We start from the raw sequence: 21,043 nt of genomic DNA on the forward strand, positions 1-21,043 counted from the left end.
ATATATAGCAAAAGCAGCTTCTAAAATAATCTTTATATGCAGATTAAGAAAAGAAATTTTTTTTTTGCAGTTTTCCACATGTTTGTGTATATCGTGAACGCAGCTACAGCCCCGAACCCCCCACCCCCCCAGTTCTCTGCACTCTCCCCCGGCTAACTACTACAAGTTTAGACTTATAAACACCTCCATAAAATGCTTCATAACAGAACACTGAATCTGGGAAATTGCAGTTCCTGGATTTGGCCGCACGAGGGCAGTCAAGCTCCATCCAGCACAACACGCAGCGCCGCTGTGTCCTTCCCACAGACACAGAGCTCATCAGCCTTATTACTGTGCACTGGATCATTCTGCCATAGCAACTCCAACACACGCCTCTTCTCAACTCTTTACTATCACTATCACTATTATTATTATTATTATTGTTGTTATTATTGTTGTTATTAGTAGTAGCAGGAATTTTTCATTTTAAATGTTAAAAACGCTATATAAAGACATAAATGAGCGATTGAATGAATGAATAAATAAAAATGTCACATGTTGTCCTTGATAAATATACACCAATGATTAAATATAGTATTATATCTGATCATTTCTAAGCAGAAAAGAAAGACAAGTGCAGATGGATATTAGGCGGAATGACGATAACGCGGAGAAACCCTTCTGCTTCTCCCCTTCAAATTAGTGAAGAGGCGCGCGCAGAAACCACAACATTTAAAGACCGATGAATCCCCGCGGCGTCATAAAGGGAAAAACTGTCAATCAAACCAACAGCATAGTTCTAAGCCTCTGACCCCAGCGCATGACGTCACAAATAAACCTTATGGTTCACTGCTCCCTTTTCACTGTAAGTGTGCCACAGCGTGAGAGCGCGCGCGTATAAGCACATAACACACAAACATTATATAATATTTATAATAATGTATATATTTATACAGGTTATAAAAATATTTCAAAGGTTCTTTTTTTTTTTTTCCCTACCACATTACATTTAGTTTTTAAACAGCCAAGGTACGAAGACTTGCTCATTTCGCTGAGACTGTGAGGTGGCTCTTAAAAGAGCCTTTGTGTAGATTAGACGCGGTCGTCGTTTAAGCGCGCTCTCCGCGAATACGGCGGGCCAGCTGAATATCCTTGGGCATGATGGTCACTCTCTTGGCGTGGATGGCGCACAGGTTGGTGTCCTCGAACAGGCCGACCAGGTACGCCTCGCTCGCCTCCTGCAGGGCCATGACGGCCGAGCTCTGGAAACGCAGATCAGTCTTGAAGTCCTGAGCGATTTCTCTCACCAGGCGCTGGAAGGGCAGCTTGCGGATGAGCAGCTCAGTAGACTTCTGATAACGGCGGATCTCTCTCAGAGCCACGGTGCCCGGCCTGTAACGGTGAGGCTTCTTCACGCCGCCGGTGGCCGGGGCGCTCTTGCGGGCGGCCTTAGTGGCGAGCTGCTTCCTGGGCGCCTTGCCACCGGTGGACTTACGGGCGGTCTGCTTGGTTCTTGCCATGGCGTCGAGCTCTGCACTTCACGGATGAAAAACAGAATACACGGCGCTCGCGAACGCCGGCTTTTTAAGCCCTAACGCTGCTCTGCGCTCATTGGGCGTCTTGAAGGCACTCGTCTGTCATTGGATAGAATGCGTGACGTCACTTGATGACTATTGGCTTCCGCCACCGGCACAGTTCGAAACACAAGGCGCCCGCCCCTATTCCACGGGCGCGCAGCGCTTTTGTACTCTGCCATTCACCAGTTACACACAAACCGCCCGCCGTCAAAACATATTCTCATCCCTCACACTGCATTTAGCCAACACGCCTCACTATTATTGTTATTCTTATTCTTATCATTCATATTATTATTATTACTACTGCTACTACGACTACTTGGATAGTTTCCATGTATATAATTATTTATTATATTATATATAAATATATAATTCTTAGCAAATTAGAGTGTTCATGTCCTGATTTTAACTGCGTTTGCTTTGTATTAAGAAGATAGGAATAACATTGCACTTTTGGAGCAGAAGTGGGTGGCTCTTAAAAGAGCCTTTGGGTACTGGCAAACGCAGCAGTGGGCGCGTTTACTTGGTCTTGACGGTCTTCTCGGTCTTCTTGGGCAGAAGCACGGCCTGAATGTTAGGCAGCACACCACCCTGAGCGATGGTCACCCCGCCGAGCAGTTTGTTCAGCTCCTCATCGTTACGCACGGCGAGCTGCAGGTGGCGGGGGATGATACGGGTCTTCTTGTTGTCACGGGCGGCGTTGCCGGCCAACTCCAGGATCTCAGCAGTCAGATACTCCAGCACGGCGGCCAGGTAGACCGGAGCGCCGGCACCGACGCGCTCGGCGTAGTTGCCTTTACGTAGGAGCCTGTGCACACGGCCCACAGGGAACTGCAGCCCAGCTCTGGAGGAACGAGTCTTGGCCTTGGCCCTAGCCTTTCCGCCGGTCTTGCCTCTTCCGCTCATGGTTATGATCAGACCTGTTCCACGAACAACGCTGAAATAATAAAGACTACGCGCCGAGCCCTCCGTGATATAGCCAACACAGCCGCTCTCTTATTGGCTAAGATCGTTGTGGCAGAAGAACCAATCACAAACGCGCCGTCAAATTCCACACATTCCGCCCACCATTCTATTCTACGCGACGCCCCTCCCACCCCCGTTTGTGACGCCGCCTCTGTGCGTGTGTGTGTGTGTGTGTGTGTGTGTGTGTGTGTGTGTGTGTGTGTGTGTGTGTGTGTGTGAGAGAGAGAGAGAGCGCATGAAAACAGACAGAAGGGAAAATAGACATACAAACGCACAAACGCACAAAATTCTGTACAACGCTACAGAGAAATGTAAATTCTTACTAGTTTGCCCATATGTTCATGTTCCTCCTACAGCCTCTGTCACCGTTTTGGGAGGAGGAATCCAATCCACTAAAAGCATCACTTTGTGTCATGAGAGGACAGGGAATATTGCTCTTTAAACGAAGATATGGGTGGCTCTTAAAAGAGCCGTTTAAGGAAGAAAAACATGAATGAAACACACAAACATGTTTATTTCTTTTTGGGGGCTGCCTTTTTCGCCTTTGCCGCTTTGGGCTTTGCTGTCTTGGGCTTCACAGCCTTTGCCTTCTTGGGGCTCTTGGCTGCCTTCTTAGGGGTCGCCGGCTTCTTCGCCTTCTTGGGGCTCTTGGTGGCTTTCTTGGCGGCGGCGGCGGGCTTCTTCGCCTTCTTAGGAGACTTCTTGGCGGCGGCGGCGGGTTTCTTGGCCGCTACCTTCTTGGGCTTCTTAGCCGCGGCGGGCTTCTTGGCGGCCGCCTTCTTGGGTTTGGGCGCGGCTTTCTTTGCGGGCTTCTTGGCTTCGGTCTGCTTCTTGTTCAGCTTGAAAGAGCCAGACGCGCCGGTCCCTTTGGTCTGCACCAGAGTGCCCTTTGTCACGAGGCTCTTGACGGCGAGCTTGACGCGGGAGTTGTTCTTCTCCACATCGTATCCGCCGGCAGCCAAAGCCTTCTTCAAAGCGGCGAGCGACACGCCGCTCCTCTCCTTGGACGAGGAAACCGCCTTGACGATGAGCTCGCCGACGCTGGGGCCCGCTTTCTTGGTCCTCGAAGCTGCTTTCTTCTTGGGCGCTTTGGCCGGCGCGGCGGCGGGCGCGGGAGCGACTTCTGCCATGTCTGTGTGTGCGGAGCTAAGTAGAATAAAGGAGTCAATCGCTGTGGCGCTGTGTAACACAGGAACCTCCCTCCCCGCGGCCGGGGGGCTGGTCTTAAAAGCAGACATGAGAACGTTGTAGACTCAACCCGGGCGCCGCTGAATGACTGCGCTTCCGCGATGCGCTCGCAACTGTGTTTTCTCATGGCATTTCGCGGCGAAAATCCGACCCGTCAGGCAAGCTCCAAAGCGTTCAAGCACGCGTTTCGCGAGAACGGGCTTTCCCGTTTCTCCCGCGGCCCGCCACGGCCAGGAGGAGAGCACCAATCTCGCGCGGCGGCCACAAAAGTGCACGGCGCGCCTGGCGCTCGAGCCGGCGGGCCGCGCATTTCGTGCGTTGTGCTGTGTAAAAAGAGGGCAAAAAACGGCGTGGCCGTTGCGAGGCCTCCGGGCCGAGTTGAAGGAGAGCCGTGTGAGTGCTGCTGCTATGTTTGCACGGGCCGAGTGTGGCGTGCAGTATGTGAACCGAGGCCCCTTTTGGGCCGTGTAAAGCACATGGGTGGAGAGCGAGCGGGCGCGCTCGGAGGGACGAGGCGACTCCCGCAGCGTGACTCCCAGCGTCTTTGTCCTCGTCTGGTCTTCGTCGCTCGGGCTGGCGCCGGCACTCGGGCTGGCGCTCCTCGTGCGCGGCCGCGTCCTCTTGTGGTCCCGGGGCGCCAGGTGCGCCTCGTGGGCGCCTTAACGGGCGCGCGCCTCCGCCTCGTTACCCGCGCCTGTCTCCGCCCTAGCCCGAGTTAACCCTAGTGCCGTCTAGCCCGGCTCTGCCCTAACCCTAGTGCCGTCTAGCCCGGCTCTGCCCTAACCCTAGTGCCGTCTAGCCCGGCTCTGCCCTAACCCTAGTGCCGTCTAGCCCGGCTCTGCCCTAACCCTAGTGCCGTCTAGCCCGGCTCTGCCCTAACCCTAGTGCCGTCTAGCCCGGCTCTGCCCTAACCCTAGTGCCGTCTAGCCCGGCTCTGCCCTAACCCTAGTGCCGTCTAGCCCGGCTCTGCCCTAACCCTAGTGCCGTCTAGCCCGGCTCTGCCCTAACCCTAGTGCCGTTTAGCCCGGCTCTGCTATAGCCTCATGTTTATGTAATTCCACACTGCTGTAACCCTAGTCTTATGAACTCAGCAGAGCTCTAACCCTATTCGTTGTTATTCAACTATCGCCTGGTTTTAATTGACTACGTTCTGCTATTACTCTATTGGGATAAATGTAGCCAATGCTGCTATAAATGCATTTGCATTTAGTCCACGCTTCTATCTTCACACGTCTATCTTTTGTATTTCATCCACAGGGCTTTAAACTTGGGATTGTGATTTACTCAGTACGGCTAGAATCCTATTTTGAAGTATTTCCTGCTGCTAGAACATTGCATATGCATACAGCATATAACTAGAATTACTTTGTGCCTCTATACTCCTATTTTGAAGTACACTGCGCCGCTATGAGCCTATTTTGAAGTACTCTGCGTTGTTACAGGCCTATTTTGAAGTACACTGCGCCGCTGTAGGCCTATTTTGAAGTACTCTGCGTTGTTACAGGCCTATTTTGAAGTACACTGCGCGGCTATGGGCCTATTTTGAAGTACTCTGCGTTGTTACAGGCCTATTTTGAAGTACTCTGCGCCGCTATGAGCCTATTTTGAAGTACACTGCGCCGCTATGAGCCTATTTTGAAGTACGCTGCGCCGCTGTAGGCCTATTTTGAAGTACACTGCGCCGCTATGAGCCTATTTTGAAGTACTCTGCGTTGTTACAGGCCTATTTTGAAGTACTCTGCGTTGTTACAGGCCTATTTTGAAGTACTCTGCGCCGCTATGAGCCTATTTTGAAGTACACTGCGCCGCTATGAGCCTATTTTGAAGTACACTGCGCCGCTATGAGCCTATTTTGAAGTACACTGCGTTGTTACAGGCCTATTTTGAAGTACTCTGCGCCGCTATGAGCCTATTTTGAAGTACACTGCGCCGCTATGAGCCTATTTTGAAGTACACTGCGCCGCTATGAGCCTATTTTGAAGTACACTGCGCCGCTATGAGCCTATTTTGAAGTACACTGCGCCGCTATGAGCCTATTTTGAAGTACTCTGCGCCGCTATGAGCCTATTTTGAAGTACACTGCGCCGCTATGAGCCTATTTTGAAGTACACTGCGCCGCTATGAGCCTATTTTGAAGTACACTGCGTTGTTACAGGCCTATTTTGAAGTACTCTGCGCCGCTATGAGCCTATTTTGAAGTACACTGCGCCGCTATGAGTCTATTTTGAAGTACTCTGCGTTGTTACAGGCCTATTTTGAAGTACACTGCGCCGCTGTAGGCCTATTTTGAAGTACTCTGCGCCGCTATGAGCCTATTTTGAAGTACTCTGCGCCGCTATGAGCCTATTTTGAAGTACTCTGCGTTGTTACAGGCCTATTTTGAAGTACACTGCGCCGCTGTAGGCCTATTTTGAAGTACTCTGCACCGCTATGGGCCTATTTTGAAGTACTCTGCGCCGCTGTAGGCCTATTTTGAAGTACTCTGCGTTGTTACAGGCCTATTTTGAAGTACGCTGCGCCGCTATGAGCCTATTTTGAAGTACACTGCGTTGTTACAGGCCTATTTTGAAGTACACTGCGCCGCTATGAGCCTATTTTTGAAGTACTCTGTGCAGCTAAAGCCCTATTTTGAACTATGCTGTGCCGTTATAAGCCTATCTTGAAGTACTTCATGCTGATATAACCCTATTTTGAAGTATTTCCTGCTGCTACAACATTGATTTGAATTACATCGTGCTACTCTAACCATATTTTGAGCAGCTATAATCCTATTTTGAAGTACTCTGAGCAGCTATAACCCTGTTTTGAATTACTCTGTGCTGTTATAAGCCTATCTTGAAGTACTTCATGCTGATATAACCCTATTTTGAAGTATTTCCTGCTGCTACAACATTGATTTGAATTACATCGTGCTGCTCTAACCATATTTTGAGCAGCTATAACCCTATTTTGAAGTACTCTGAGCAGCTATAACCCTGTTTTGAATTACTCTGTGCCGTTATAAGCCTATCTTGAAGTACTTCATGCTGATATAACCCTATTTTGAAGTACTCTGTGCTGCTATAATCCTATTTTGAATTACTTTGTGGTGCTGTAGCATCAATTTGAATTACTTCATGCTGCTATAAGCCTATTTTGAATTACTCTGTGCTGCTACACACTTTATTTCGAATTAGTCTGCGCCGCTATAAACCTATTTTGAACTCTTTTGTGCCGCTATAAACCTAATCTCAATTATTTCCTGCTGCTATAACCCTTTTTAGAAGTACTCTGTGCTGCTATAATCCTATTTTGAATTACTTTGTGAAATTATAACATTACACTGAATTATTAATTGCTGTTATGACACTATTTTGAATTACTCTGCGCAGCTGTAATCCTACTTTCAATTACTTTTTGCCTCTATGAGCCTATTTCAAATTACTTTGTGGTGCCATAACATTAAATTGAATTACTTAGTCCAGCTAGAACACTATTTTGAAGTACTCTGTGCCTCTAGAAGCCCATTTTGAATTCCTTTGCAGTGCTATAACATTGATTGATAGAACTACTTCATGCTGCCATTCCACTATTTAACAACATTGAGAACGCATGATGCTCGTACAATATTGTTTATAATTACTCACCTGCGCATTTAGCATACTACAAGACTCACACAATGAACAAAACAGTCGCGGGGGAACAGCGCGATAAAAGCCGGCGGGGAACGCGCCCCCCCTCCCCCCGTCACACACACACACACACACACACACACACACAGAGAGAGACAGGGAGGAAAAGAAGAAATTGCTCTTTATATGAAGGAGTGGGTGGCTCTTAAAAGAGCCGTTGGGTTGATGAAGACGGCGGTAAGGCGCTTTACTTGGAGCTGGTGTACTTGGTGACGGCCTTGGTGCCCTCGGACACGGCGTGCTTGGCCAGCTCGCCGGGAAGCAACAGGCGCACGGCGGTCTGGATCTCCCTGGAGGTGATGGTGGAGCGCTTGTTGTAATGAGCCAGACGAGAGGACTCACCGGCGATACGCTCGAAGATGTCGTTCACGAACGAGTTCATGATACCCATCGCCTTAGAAGAGATGCCGGTGTCGGGGTGCACCTGCTTCAGGACTTTATACACGTAGATAGCGTAGCTCTCCTTCCTGGACTTTCTGCGCTTCTTGCCTCCTTTGCCGGCCGTCTTGGTCACGGCTTTCTTGGATCCCTTCTTGGGAGCGGCCTTGGCTGGGTCGGGCATGTTGCTGCTGCTGCTTCTCCTGTAGACTGCGAGAAAATGAATAACGCCCGCCTCGCGGCCGCTCTATTTACAGGCCGACATTGTAATTAGGCACAAGCGAAGAACATTTTTTTATTGGTCAAAATCCCACACCGCCTCATACAGGGAGCCTCCCACCGCTCCGCCCTCTTCCTCCTCCTCCTCCTCCTCGCTCGCCCCCCCCCCCGCTACGCTTTGTTTCCCTTCCCGCCTTTTTTACATTCACAACAATGTGCACTATGACAAAAGAAGAAAAAAAAATTCTATTATAGTCTTCTAACGCGTTTCACACACACACACACGTTATGTAATTCACACACACATTATGTACATGTGTATATATATATATATATATATATATATATATATATACACACACACACACACACACGATATAAACATGTAAAACTAGATTGTTTATGATTTTGTGTTCATATATAAATTATCTTCTACTTATGTGTTACGTGTGTAAAAAAAACACACACACACACACACACACACACACACACAGCACGAGGAACAGCTCTTTTTCTGGATGTTTGGGTGGCTCTTAAAAGAGCCGTTGTGTTCGCGTCGTTCGGTGTTGGAGCGTTTAACCGCCGAAGCCGTACAGGGTGCGTCCCTGGCGTTTCAGGGCATACACCACATCCATGGCGGTGACCGTCTTCCTCTTGGCATGCTCGGTGTAGGTGACGGCGTCGCGGATCACGTTCTCCAGGAACACCTTCAGCACACCGCGAGTCTCTTCGTAGATCAGACCGGAAATACGCTTAACACCGCCACGGCGAGCCAGACGGCGAATAGCCGGCTTGGTGATTCCCTGGATGTTATCGCGAAGAACTTTACGGTGACGCTTGGCGCCTCCTTTGCCGAGCCCCTTTCCGCCCTTGCCTCTGCCAGACATGATGCTGCTCTCTCGAAGTCAAGCTGCTCAATAAAACTCGCCGCGCAGCGCCCACATATTTATCCGCCCTCTACAGGACCTTGTTGAGAACAGGCGAGGAGGCGGGCCTAAGACCAACGGTCACACAATAGAGCACATTCAAAAAGAAACAGAACGCCACAGCTTTCTACCTGCTAGCGTCTTCTTCTTCCTCACCCTCTCTATACACACAAACATTATTATTACTATTATTATTATTATTAGTAGTAGTAGTAGTAGTAGTAGTAGTAGTAGTTGTTTTTCCAGTAGTAGTAACAATAGTAGAAGTCTTATTCCGATATGCAAGGTGTATATTTAAAAAGACAAAACAAAAAACAATACAGCCAAACACCCGTCAGTGTAAGGAGGTTAGTAAAAGTACTCTGTGTTTGTAAAACATCGACATTCCCTTTACAGACACGAGACGTTCCTCCTAGGTCCGCTGTAACGACGGGTCTCGCGTAGCAGCACAGCATCTTATTAGTAGGCCCCTCATTCAGCCGATCGCCATCAAAGTCTGTGTACACTTTTAATCGAGCCCACATTTTACCACACCAATCGATCACTCACAAATGCCAATCACTTAACTGACAAGCGGCACAGAAAGGAATGCGAGGGCAACTCTCGGGCCTTACTTTATCAGCTCTCTCAAAGGCAAAATATAATGGCCTCTCTAAGGTATAATGTCTAAAATAGATACATTTTCTCAAACACTAACCTCATTCTTAAACTCCAAGTGTCATTCGCAAGGAAAGCATACTCGCTTCACCATTTGTGCCAAAGAAACTAACATACAATTCATCAAACACGTGCGTCGACACAAAGCCAAAGCCGTAAGAAGTTAAATTTGTGCCGATGCCATAGTCATATGAGCACAACAACAGAGTCTGATTCCTCCTACACTCTCTTGTACTCGGCCAAATAAAACACAGTCGTGAACTGTGAATCTGATAGTTGTGCGCCTTTAACTCACCGTGTAGAAAATTATGCCAGCAACCGTGAACACCGTTCATAACGCGTCGTCTTACTTTACTCATTTATTAGACGTCTACAATGTTCATCATTTCAGACTGCCGTGTCGATCAGACTGTCATGTAGAAAAGCGTGTCGATGCACAGCGGTGACAAACAACCCCGTGTGATGTATGTGACACGCATTCATACGCTTAATTGATCAAATCATTTCATTATCCGAACCCAGTTATTTACTACAAATGCAGGCAGTCAAGTTTCGAAATGCGGCCACACGTGGGTGAACACGATGTCTGTTAGCCTTATACAATGGAATGGTATTAATAATAGTAGCGCATTATTACTATTATTACTATTATTAGTAGTAGGAGTAGTAGGAGTAGCAGCAGTGTCATTGTTGCTGTTGTTGGTGTTGTTATCAGAATAATTCTAGTTGCCATATGTAGTGACATGTATTAGGAATTTTTCCTGGTGTTTGGTCACAACACGATACATTCCACACAGTTTACAAGATGCACATCACAGACAACGCAACACACAACTACCTTCCCAATCTCCAAATACTGCACCTTAAGCAGAAATCTGTAGAATCAGTTGCCATTTATATTACAGCAGAGGTACAAAGAGCAGCCGAATCCACTTCAGCTGGCATGAAACGGAGTCACATAATTGTGATATATAATACATAATAATAGCAATGATATACAGTAATGACAATATTTCATAAATAATCATTATAATAAACACTAATGCCTATTAGTCATATTAAAAAATAATTATTATTTAATAGCTATTATCAGTAGTAGTATTATTAATCTATAACATAAGCTTAGATAAAAATAAACAAATAATACTAAACAGGATATCCCAGCTTGTGTGGAAGCAGTGCTGGGGCTTGAACCCCCGACCTTACGAGCAAAAACCCAGAGCCTTAACCGTTCAGCCAGCACAGCGCGGCATCGCTATCATCACTAGTAATAGTAGTATTGTTGTTGTTGGCTGATGTTGGCTGTTGTAAACATGTTGTAATATACGCTCTAACACGCAACAAAGATAGCATTGACAAACATGCCCCCCCCCCGCCGCCCCCCCCCCCGCTCCCCCCCCCCCCTTTTTTTTTTTTTTTTTTTTTTTTTTTTAAAACTATTTATTACATAGACTTGCTATATTTGCGGCTTTAAACAGCAGTGGTTAGGGCAAAGTGCACTTCCTAAACTTGGCCACACGAGGGCAGACAGGATCCATCCACAACAACACAGCGCTGCACACAACAACCTTTATTTTACTCCTCATCCTTTATTCTTTCTTCTAGTCTTTCTTTATTGTTTTCTCCTATTATTATTATTATTATTATTATTATTATTATTAGAAGTAGTGGTAGTAGTAACAGAAGATCTATTATTGTGATTGTTGTTGTTATTGTGATTGCGGTTGTCATCATGGTTTAACATATTTTCTAACACGCAACAAACATAGCATTGACAAACAATTCTTAAATTTAATTCAATCCTTTTTTTTTGTTTTAGCTCTTTATTGCAGCTGTAGACTTGACCTGCGCCTATAAACAGCAGTGGTTAGGGCAAAGTGCACTTCCTAAACGTGGCCACACGAGGGCGATTATGAGTAGTAGCAGTAGTAGTAGTAGAAGAAGTAGTAGTAGTAGTGATAGCAGAATTATTATTATTACTGTTCTTGTCGTTGTTGTCATCATGTTTTAATATATTTTTAACACGCAACAAACATAGCATTGACAAACTTTTCTTACAGCATGTCCCTCCTATTTTTATTTATTTATTTTTTTACGATTTATTACATAGACTTGCTATATTTGCGCCTATAAACAGCAGTGATTAGGGCAAAGTGCACTTCCTAAACGTGGCCACACGAGGGCGATTATGAGTAGTAGTAGTAGTAGTAGTAGTAGTAGTAGTAGTAGTAATAGCAGAATTATTGTTATTACTGTTCTTGTCATGTTTTAATATATTTTTTAACACGCCACAAACATAGCATTGACAAACTTTTCTTACAGAATGTCCCTCCTATTTTTATTTATTTTTTTTTTTTTTTACGATTTATTACATAGACTTGCTATATTTGCGCCTATAAACAGCAGTGGTTAGGGCAAAGTGCACTTCCTAAACGTGGCCACACGAGGGCGATTATGAGTAGTAGCAGTAGTAGTAGAAGAAGAAGTAGTAGTAGTAGTGATAGCAGAATTATTGTTATTACTGCTCTTGTCGTTGTTGTCATCATGTTTTAATATATTTTTTAACACGCAACAAACACAGCATTGACAAACTTTTCTTACAGCATGTCCCTCCTATTTTTATTTATTTATTTTTTTTACGATTTATTACATAGACTTGCTATATTTGCGCCTATAAACAGCAGTGATTAGGGCAAAGTGCACTTCCTAAAAGTGGCCACACGAGCCATCCACAACAACACCCAGCGCTGCACACAGCAAATTTTATTTTACTCCTCATCCTTTATTCTTTCTTCTAGTCTCTCTTTATTATTTCTTCTTCTTCTTCTCATTATTATTATTATTATTATAAGTAGTAGTAGTAGTAACAGAAGAATTATTACTGATTGTTGTTCTAACACGCAACAAACACAGCACTGACAAACATTTCTTAAAGGTTCTTCCTCCTATTTATTTATTTATTTATTTTATTTATTGCAGATGTAGAATTGACCTGCGGCTATAAACAGCAGTGGTTAGGGCAACGTCAAGGGCAGTCAAGATCCATCCACAACAACACACAGCACTGCACACAACAACCTTTTATAATAATTATTATTAGTAGTAGTAGTAACATTCATATCAATATTATTAGGATTAGCAAATGACTTCTAAAAACTGTCAATCAAACCATCAAGCTAGAACTCTGTACATGAAGTCATAATGGTTCACTGCAGGTACAAAGAACACATATATATGCCTTTCAAAATTACAAATATAATAAACAACATCAACAACAATATATGTACAAGGTGTTTCTCTGGTGTTGACTTTTCTCTCTGCCCCCCGTCCCCCCTCCATGTACACTCACAGGGACCCCGAATTGATGTTTTGTGTGTATGTTTATCTATCTATCTATCTATCTATCTATCTATCTATCTATCTATCTATATATATATATATATATATATATATATATAGCAAAAGCAGCTTCTAAAATAATCTTTATATGCAGATTAAGAAAAGAAATTTTTTTTTTGCAGTTTTCCACATGTTTGTGTATATCGTGAACGCAGCTACAGCCCCGAACCCCCCACCCCCCCAGTTCTCTGCACTCTCCCCCGGCTAACTACTACAAGTTTAGACTTATAAACACCTCCATAAAATGCTTCATAACAGAACACTGAATCTGGGAAATTGCAGTTCCTGGATTTGGCCGCACGAGGGCAGTCAAGCTCCATCCAGCACAACACGCAGCGCCGCTGTGTCCTTCCCACAGACACAGAGCTCATCAGCCTTATTACTGTGCACTGGATCATTCTGCCATAGCAACTCCAACACACGCCTCTTCTCTACTCTTTACTATCACTATCACTATTATTATTATTATTATTGTTGTTATTATTGTTGTTATTAGTAGTAGCAGGAATTTTTCATTTTAAATGTTAAAAACGCTATATAAAGACATAAATGAGCGATTGAATGAATGAATAAATAAAAATGTCACATGTTGTCCTTGATAAATATACACCAATGATTAAATATAGTATTATATCTGATCATTTCTAAGCAGAAAAGAAAGACAAGTGCAGATGGATATTAGGCGGAATGACGATAACGCGGAGAAACCCTTCTGCTTCTCCCCTTCAAATTAGTGAAGAGGCGCGCGCAGAAACCACAACATTTAAAGACCGATGAATCCCCGCGGCGTCATAAAGGGAAAAACTGTCAATCAAACCAACAGCATAGTTCTAAGCCTCTGACCCCAGCGCATGACGTCACAAATAAACCTTATGGTTCACTGCTCCCTTTTCACTGTAAGTGTGCCACAGCGTGAGAGCGCGCGCGTATAAGCACATAACACACAAACATTATATAATATTTATAATAATGTATATATTTATACAGGTTATAAAAATATTTCAAAGGTTCTTTTTTTTTTTTTCCCTACCACATTACATTTAGTTTTTAAACAGCCAAGGTACGAAGACTTGCTCATTTCGCTGAGACTGTGAGGTGGCTCTTAAAAGAGCCTTTGTGTAGATTAGACGCGGTCGTCGTTTAAGCGCGCTCTCCGCGAATACGGCGGGCCAGCTGAATATCCTTGGGCATGATGGTCACTCTCTTGGCGTGGATGGCGCACAGGTTGGTGTCCTCGAACAGGCCGACCAGGTACGCCTCGCTCGCCTCCTGCAGGGCCATGACGGCCGAGCTCTGGAAACGCAGATCAGTCTTGAAGTCCTGAGCGATTTCTCTCACCAGGCGCTGGAAGGGCAGCTTGCGGATGAGCAGCTCAGTAGACTTCTGATAACGGCGGATCTCTCTCAGAGCCACGGTGCCCGGCCTGTAACGGTGAGGCTTCTTCACGCCGCCGGTGGCCGGGGCGCTCTTGCGGGCGGCCTTAGTGGCGAGCTGCTTCCTGGGCGCCTTGCCACCGGTGGACTTACGGGCGGTCTGCTTGGTTCTTGCCATGGCGTCGAGCTCTGCACTTCACGGATGAAAAACAGAATACACGGCGCTCGCGAACGCCGGCTTTTTAAGCCCTAACGCTGCTCTGCGCTCATTGGGCGTCTTGAAGGCACTCGTCTGTCATTGGATAGAATGCGTGACGTCACTTGATGACTATTGGCTTCCGCCACCGGCACAGTTCGAAACACAAGGCGCCCGCCCCTATTCCACGGGCGCGCAGCGCTTTTGTACTCTGCCATTCACCAGTTACACACAAACCGCCCGCCGTCAAAACATATTCTCATCCCTCACACTGCATTTAGCCAACACGCCTCACTATTATTGTTATTCTTATTCTTATCATTCATATTATTATTATTACTACTGCTACTACGACTACTTGGATAGTTTCCATGTATATAATTATTTATTATATTATATATAAATATATAATTCTTAGCAAATTAGAGTGTTCATGTCCTGATTTTAACTGCGTTTGCTTTGTATTAAGAAGATAGGAATAACATTGCACTTTTGGAGCAGAAGTGGGTGGCTCTTAAAAGAGCCTTTGGGTACTGGCAAACGCAGCAGTGGGCGCGTTTACTTGGTCTTGACGGTCTTCTCGGTCTTCTTGGGCAGAAGCACGGCCTGAATGTTAGGCAGCACACCACCCTGAGCGATGGTCACCCCGCCGAGCAGTTTGTTCAGCTCCTCATCGTTACGCACGGCGAGCTGCAGGTGGCGGGGGATGATACGGGTCTTCTTGTTGTCACGGGCGGCGTTGCCGGCCAACTCCAGGATCTCAGCAGTCAGATACTCCAGCACGGCGGCCAGGTAGACCGGAGCGCCGGCACCGACGCGCTCGGCGTAGTTGCCTTTACGTAGGAGCCTGTGCACACGGCCCACAGGGAACTGCAGCCCAGCTCTGGAGGAACGAGTCTTGGCCTTGGCCCTAGCCTTTCCGCCGGTCTTGCCTCTTCCGCTCATGGTTATGATCAGACCTGTTCCACGAACAACGCTGAAATAATAAAGACTACGCGCCGAGCCCTCCGTGATATAGCCAACACAGCCGCTCTCTTATTGGCTAAGATCGTTGTGGCAGAAGAACCAATCACAAACGCGCCGTCAAATTCCACACATTCCGCCCACCATTCTATTCTACGCGACGCCCCTCCCACCCCCGTTTGTGACGCCGCCTCTGTGCGTGTGTGTGTGTGTGTGTGTGTGTGTGTGTGGTGTGTGTGTGAGAGAGAGAGAGAGCGCATGAAAACAGACAGAAGGGAAAATAGACATACAAACGCACAAACGCACAAAATTCTGTACAACGCTACAGAGAAATGTAAATTCTTACTAGTTTGCCCATATGTTCATGTTCCTCCTACAGCCTCTGTCACCGTTTTGGGAGGAGGAATCCAATCCACTAAAAGCATCACTTTGTGTCATGAGAGGACAGGGAATATTGCTCTTTAAACGAAGATATGGGTGGCTCTTAAAAGAGCCGTTTAAGGAAGAAAAACATGAATGAAACACACAAACATGTTTATTTCTTTTTGGGGGCTGCCTTTTTCGCCTTTGCCGCTTTGGGCTTTGCTGTCTTGGGCTTCACAGCCTTTGCCTTCTTGGGGCTCTTGGCTGCCTTCTTAGGGGTCGCCGGCTTCTTCGCCTTCTTGGGGCTCTTGGTGGCTTTCTTGGCGGCGGCGGCGGGCTTCTTCGCCTTCTTAGGAGACTTCTTGGCGGCGGCGGCGGGTTTCTTGGCCGCTACCTTCTTGGGCTTCTTAGCCGCGGCGGGCTTCTTGGCGGCCGCCTTCTTGGGTTTGGGCGCGGCTTTCTTTGCGGGCTTCTTGGCTTCGGTCTGCTTCTTGTTCAGCTTGAAAGAGCCAGACGCGCCGGTCCCTTTGGTCTGCACCAGAGTGCCCTTTGTCACGAGGCTCTTGACGGCGAGCTTGACGCGGGAGTTGTTCTTCTCCACATCGTATCCGCCGGCAGCCAAAGCCTTCTTCAAAGCGGCGAGCGACACGCCGCTCCTCTCCTTGGACGAGGAAACCGCCTTGACGATGAGCTCGCCGACGCTGGGGCCCGCTTTCTTGGTCCTCGAAGCTGCTTTCTTCTTGGGCGCTTTGGCCGGCGCGGCGGCGGGCGCGGGAGCGACTTCTGCCATGTCTGTGTGTGCGGAGCTAAGTAGAATAAAGGAGTCAATCGCTGTGGCGCTGTGTAACACAGGAACCTCCCTCCCCGCGGCCGGGGGGCTGGTCTTAAAAGCAGACATGAGAACGTTGTAGACTCAACCCGGGCGCCGCTGAATGACTGCGCTTCCGCGATGCGCTCGCAACTGTGTTTTCTCATGGCATTTCGCGGCGAAAATCCGACCCGTCAGGCAAGCTCCAAAGCGTTCAAGCACGCGTTTCGCGAGAACGGGCTTTCCCGTTTCTCCCGCGGCCCGCCACGGCCAGGAGGAGAGCACCAATCTCGCGCGGCGGCCACAAAAGTGCACGGCGCGCCTGGCGCTCGAGCCGGCGGGCCGCGCATTTCGTGCGTTGTGCTGTGTAAAAAGAGGGCAAAAAACGGCGTGGCCGTTGCGAGGCCTCCGGGCCGAGTTGAAGGAGAGCCGTGTGAGTGCTGCTGCTATGTTTGCACGGGCCGAGTGTGGCGTGCAGTATGTGAACCGAGGCCCCTTTTGGGCCGTGTAAAGCACATGGGTGGAGAGCGAGCGGGCGCGCTCGGAGGGACGAGGCGACTCCCGCAGCGTGACTCCCAGCGTCTTTGTCCTCGTCTGGTCTTCGTCGCTCGGGCTGGCGCCGGCACTCGGGCTGGCGCTCCTCGTGCGCGGCCGCGTCCTCTTGTGGTCCCGGGGCGCCAGGTGCGCCTCGTGGGCGCCTTAACGGGCGCGCGCCTCCGCCTCGTTACCCGCGCCTGTCTCCGCCCTAGCCCGAGTTAACCCTAGTGCCGTCTAGCCCGGCTCTGCCCTAACCCTAGTGCCGTCTAGCCCGGCTCTGCCCTAACCCTAGTGCCGTCTAGCCCGGCTCTGCCCTAACCCTAGTGCCGTCTAGCCCGGCTCTGCCCTAACCCTAGTGCCGTTTAGCCCGGCTCTGCCCTAACCCTAGTGCCGTTTAGCCCGGCTCTGCTATAGCCTCATGTTTATGTAATTCCACACTGCTGTAACCCTAGTCTTATGAACTCAGCAGAGCTCTAACCCTATTCGTTGTTATTCAACTATCGCCTGGTTTTAATTGACTACGTTCTGCTATTACTCTATTGGGATAAATGTAGCCAATGCTGCTATAAATGCATTTGCATTTAGTCCACGCTTCTATCTTCACACGTCTATCTTTTGTATTTCATCCACAGGGCTTTAAACTTGGGATTGTGATTTACTCAGTACGGCTAGAATCCTATTTTGAAGTATTTCCTGCTGCTAGAACATTGCATATGCATACAGCATATAACTAGAATTACTTTGTGCCTCTATACTCCTATTTTGAAGTACACTGCGCCGCTATGAGCCTATTTTGAAGTACTCTGCGTTGTTACAGGCCTATTTTGAAGTACACTGCGCCGCTGTAGGCCTATTTTGAAGTACTCTGCGTTGTTACAGGCCTATTTTGAAGTACACTGCGCGGCTATGGGCCTATTTTGAAGTACTCTGCGTTGTTACAGGCCTATTTTGAAGTACTCTGCGCCGCTATGAGCCTATTTTGAAGTACACTGCGCCGCTATGAGCCTATTTTGAAGTACGCTGCGCCGCTGTAGGCCTATTTTGAAGTACACTGCGCCGCTATGAGCCTATTTTGAAGTACTCTGCGTTGTTACAGGCCTATTTTGAAGTACTCTGCGTTGTTACAGGCCTATTTTGAAGTACTCTGCGCCGCTATGAGCCTATTTTGAAGTACACTGCGCCGCTATGAGCCTATTTTGAAGTACACTGCGCCGCTATGAGCCTATTTTGAAGTACACTGCGTTGTTACAGGCCTATTTTGAAGTACTCTGCGCCGCTATGAGCCTATTTTGAAGTACACTGCGCCGCTATGAGCCTATTTTGAAGTACACTGCGCCGCTATGAGCCTATTTTGAAGTACACTGCGCCGCTATGAGCCTATTTTGAAGTACACTGCGCCGCTATGAGCCTATTTTGAAGTACTCTGCGCCGCTATGAGCCTATTTTGAAGTACACTGCGCCGCTATGAGCCTATTTTGAAGTACACTGCGCCGCTATGAGCCTATTTTGAAGTACACTGCGTTGTTACAGGCCTATTTTGAAGTACTCTGCGCCGCTATGAGCCTATTTTGAAGTACACTGCGCCGCTATGAGTCTATTTTGAAGTACTCTGCGTTGTTACAGGCCTATTTTGAAGTACACTGCGCCGCTGTAGGCCTATTTTGAAGTACTCTGCGCCGCTATGAGCCTATTTTGAAGTACTCTGCGCCGCTATGAGCCTATTTTGAAGTACTCTGCGTTGTTACAGGCCTATTTTGAAGTACACTGCGCCGCTGTAGGCCTATTTTGAAGTACTCTGCACCGCTATGGGCCTATTTTGAAGTACTCTGCGCCGCTGTAGGCCTATTTTGAAGTACTCTGCGTTGTTACAGGCCTATTTTGAAGTACGCTGCGCCGCTATGAGCCTATTTTGAAGTACACTGCGTTGTTACAGGCCTATTTTGAAGTACACTGCGCCGCTATGAGCCTATTTTTGAAGTACTCTGTGCAGCTAAAGCCCTATTTTGAACTATGCTGTGCCGTTATAAGCCTATCTTGAAGTACTTCATGCTGATATAACCCTATTTTGAAGTATTTCCTGCTGCTACAACATTGATTTGAATTACATCGTGCTACTCTAACCATATTTTGAGCAGCTATAATCCTATTTTGAAGTACTCTGAGCAGCTATAACCCTGTTTTGAATTACTCTGTGCTGTTATAAGCCTATCTTGAAGTACTTCATGCTGATATAACCCTATTTTGAAGTATTTCCTGCTGCTACAACATTGATTTGAATTACATCGTGCTGCTCTAACCATATTTTGAGCAGCTATAACCCTATTTTGAAGTACTCTGAGCAGCTATAACCCTGTTTTGAATTACTCTGTGCCGTTATAAGCCTATCTTGAAGTACTTCATGCTGATATAACCCTATTTTGAAGTACTCTGTGCTGCTATAATCCTATTTTGAATTACTTTGTGGTGCTGTAGCATCAATTTGAATTACTTCATGCTGCTATAAGCCTATTTTGAATTACTCTGTGCTGCTACACACTTTATTTCGAATTAGTCTGCGCCGCTATAAACCTATTTTGAACTCTTTTGTGCCGCTATAAACCTAATCTCAATTATTTCCTGCTGCTATAACCCTTTTTAGAAGTACTCTGTGCTGCTATAATCCTATTTTGAATTACTTTGTGAAATTATAACATTACACTGAATTATTAATTGCTGTTATGACACTATTTTGAATTACTCTGCGCAGCTGTAATCCTACTTTCAATTACTTTTTGCCTCTATGAGCCTATTTCAAATTACTTTGTGGTGCCATAACATTAAATTGAATTACTTAGTCCAGCTAGAACACTATTTTGAAGTACTCTGTGCCTCTAGAAGCCCATTTTGAATTCCTTTGCAGTGCTATAACATTGATTGATAGAACTACTTCATGCTGCCATTCCACTATTTAACAACATTGAGAACGCATGATGCTCGTACAATATTGTTTATAATTACTCACCTGCGCATTTAGCATACTACAAGACTCACACAATGAACAAAACAGTCGCGGGGGAACAGCGCGATAAAAGCCGGCGGGGAACGCGCCCCCCCTCCCCCCGTCACACACACACACACACACACACACACACACACAGAGAGAGACAGGGAGGAAAAGAAGAAATTGCTCTTTATATGAAGGAGTGGGTGGCTCTTAAAAGAGCCGTTGGGTTGATGAAGACGGCGGTAAGGCGCTTTACTTGGAGCTGGTGTACTTGGTGACGGCCTTGGTGCCCTCGGACACGGCGTGCTTGGCCAGCTCGCCGGGAAGCAACAGGCGCACGGCGGTCTGGATCTCCCTGGAGGTGATGGTGGAGCGCTTGTTGTAATGAGCCAGACGAGAGGACTCACCGGCGATACGCTCGAAGATGTCGTTCACGAACGAGTTCATGATACCCATCGCCTTAGAAGAGATGCCGGTGTCGGGGTGCACCTGCTTCAGGACTTTATACACGTAGATAGCGTAGCTCTCCTTCCTGGACTTTCTGCGCTTCTTGCCTCCTTTGCCGGCCGTCTTGGTCACGGCTTTCTTGGATCCCTTCTTGGGAGCGGCCTTGGCTGGGTCGGGCATGTTGCTGCTGCTGCTTCTCCTGTAGACTGCGAGAAAATGAATAACGCCCGCCTCGCGGCCGCTCTATTTACAGGCCGACATTGTAATTAGGCACAAGCGAAGAACATTTTTTTATTGGTCAAAATCCCACACCGCCTCATACAGGGAGCCTCCCACCGCTCCGCCCTCTTCCTCCTCCTCCTCCTCCTCGCTCGCCCCCCCCCCGCTACGCTTTGTTTCCCTTCCCGCCTTTT

The 21,043-nt window shown here is 47.1% G+C and overlaps 5 protein-coding genes across 5 annotated transcripts; all 5 read right to left on the bottom strand.

Annotated features, from left to right (window-relative positions):
* Positions 1–518: 518 nt before the first annotated feature.
* LOC128321744 (histone H3) lies at positions 519–1,514 on the bottom strand. Its single transcript, XM_053242281.1, has one exon. The coding sequence runs from the start codon at positions 1,497–1,499 to the stop codon at positions 1,089–1,091; it is 411 nt and encodes a 136-aa protein (XP_053098256.1). The 5' UTR covers positions 1,500–1,514; the 3' UTR covers positions 519–1,088.
* A 147-nt stretch (positions 1,515–1,661) lies between these two features.
* LOC128321755 (uncharacterized) lies at positions 1,662–15,489 on the bottom strand. The gene is given in 2 exon segments (XM_053242295.1): positions 1,662–2,476; positions 15,072–15,489. Coding segments are annotated over 2 exon segments (804 nt in total). The 5' UTR covers positions 15,475–15,489; the 3' UTR covers positions 1,662–2,075.
* LOC128321752 (histone H4) lies at positions 8,539–8,880 on the bottom strand. Its single transcript, XM_053242291.1, has one exon. The coding sequence runs from the start codon at positions 8,863–8,865 to the stop codon at positions 8,554–8,556; it is 312 nt and encodes a 103-aa protein (XP_053098266.1). The 5' UTR covers positions 8,866–8,880; the 3' UTR covers positions 8,539–8,553.
* A 538-nt stretch (positions 15,490–16,027) lies between the features above and the next one.
* LOC128321777 (histone H1-like) lies at positions 16,028–16,753 on the bottom strand. Its single transcript, XM_053242337.1, has one exon. It carries the CDS (start codon positions 16,751–16,753, stop codon positions 16,028–16,030), a length of 726 nt encoding a protein of 241 aa, XP_053098312.1.
* A 3,633-nt stretch (positions 16,754–20,386) lies between these two features.
* On the bottom strand, positions 20,387–20,825 carry LOC128321749 (histone H2B-like). The gene has a single exon (XM_053242288.1). The coding sequence runs from the start codon at positions 20,808–20,810 to the stop codon at positions 20,436–20,438; it is 375 nt and encodes a 124-aa protein (XP_053098263.1). The 5' UTR covers positions 20,811–20,825; the 3' UTR covers positions 20,387–20,435.
* Positions 20,826–21,043: the final 218 nt, after the last annotated feature.

This window comes from Pangasianodon hypophthalmus, chromosome 19 (assembly GCF_027358585.1).
Source record: "Pangasianodon hypophthalmus isolate fPanHyp1 chromosome 19, fPanHyp1.pri, whole genome shotgun sequence".
NCBI lineage: Eukaryota > Metazoa > Chordata > Actinopteri > Siluriformes > Pangasiidae > Pangasianodon > Pangasianodon hypophthalmus.

What these genes read in the sequence shown, in the direction of transcription:
- LOC128321744 (XM_053242281.1), bottom strand. Translation starts at nt 1,499, where the DNA reads ATGGCAAGAACCAAGCAGACCGCCCGTAAGTCCACCGGTGGCAAGGCG.
- LOC128321752 (XM_053242291.1), bottom strand. Translation starts at nt 8,865, where the DNA reads ATGTCTGGCAGAGGCAAGGGCGGAAAGGGGCTCGGCAAAGGAGGCGCC.
- LOC128321777 (XM_053242337.1), bottom strand. Translation starts at nt 16,753, where the DNA reads ATGTCTGCTTTTAAGACCAGCCCCCCGGCCGCGGGGAGGGAGGTTCCT.
- LOC128321749 (XM_053242288.1), bottom strand. Translation starts at nt 20,810, where the DNA reads ATGCCCGACCCAGCCAAGGCCGCTCCCAAGAAGGGATCCAAGAAAGCC.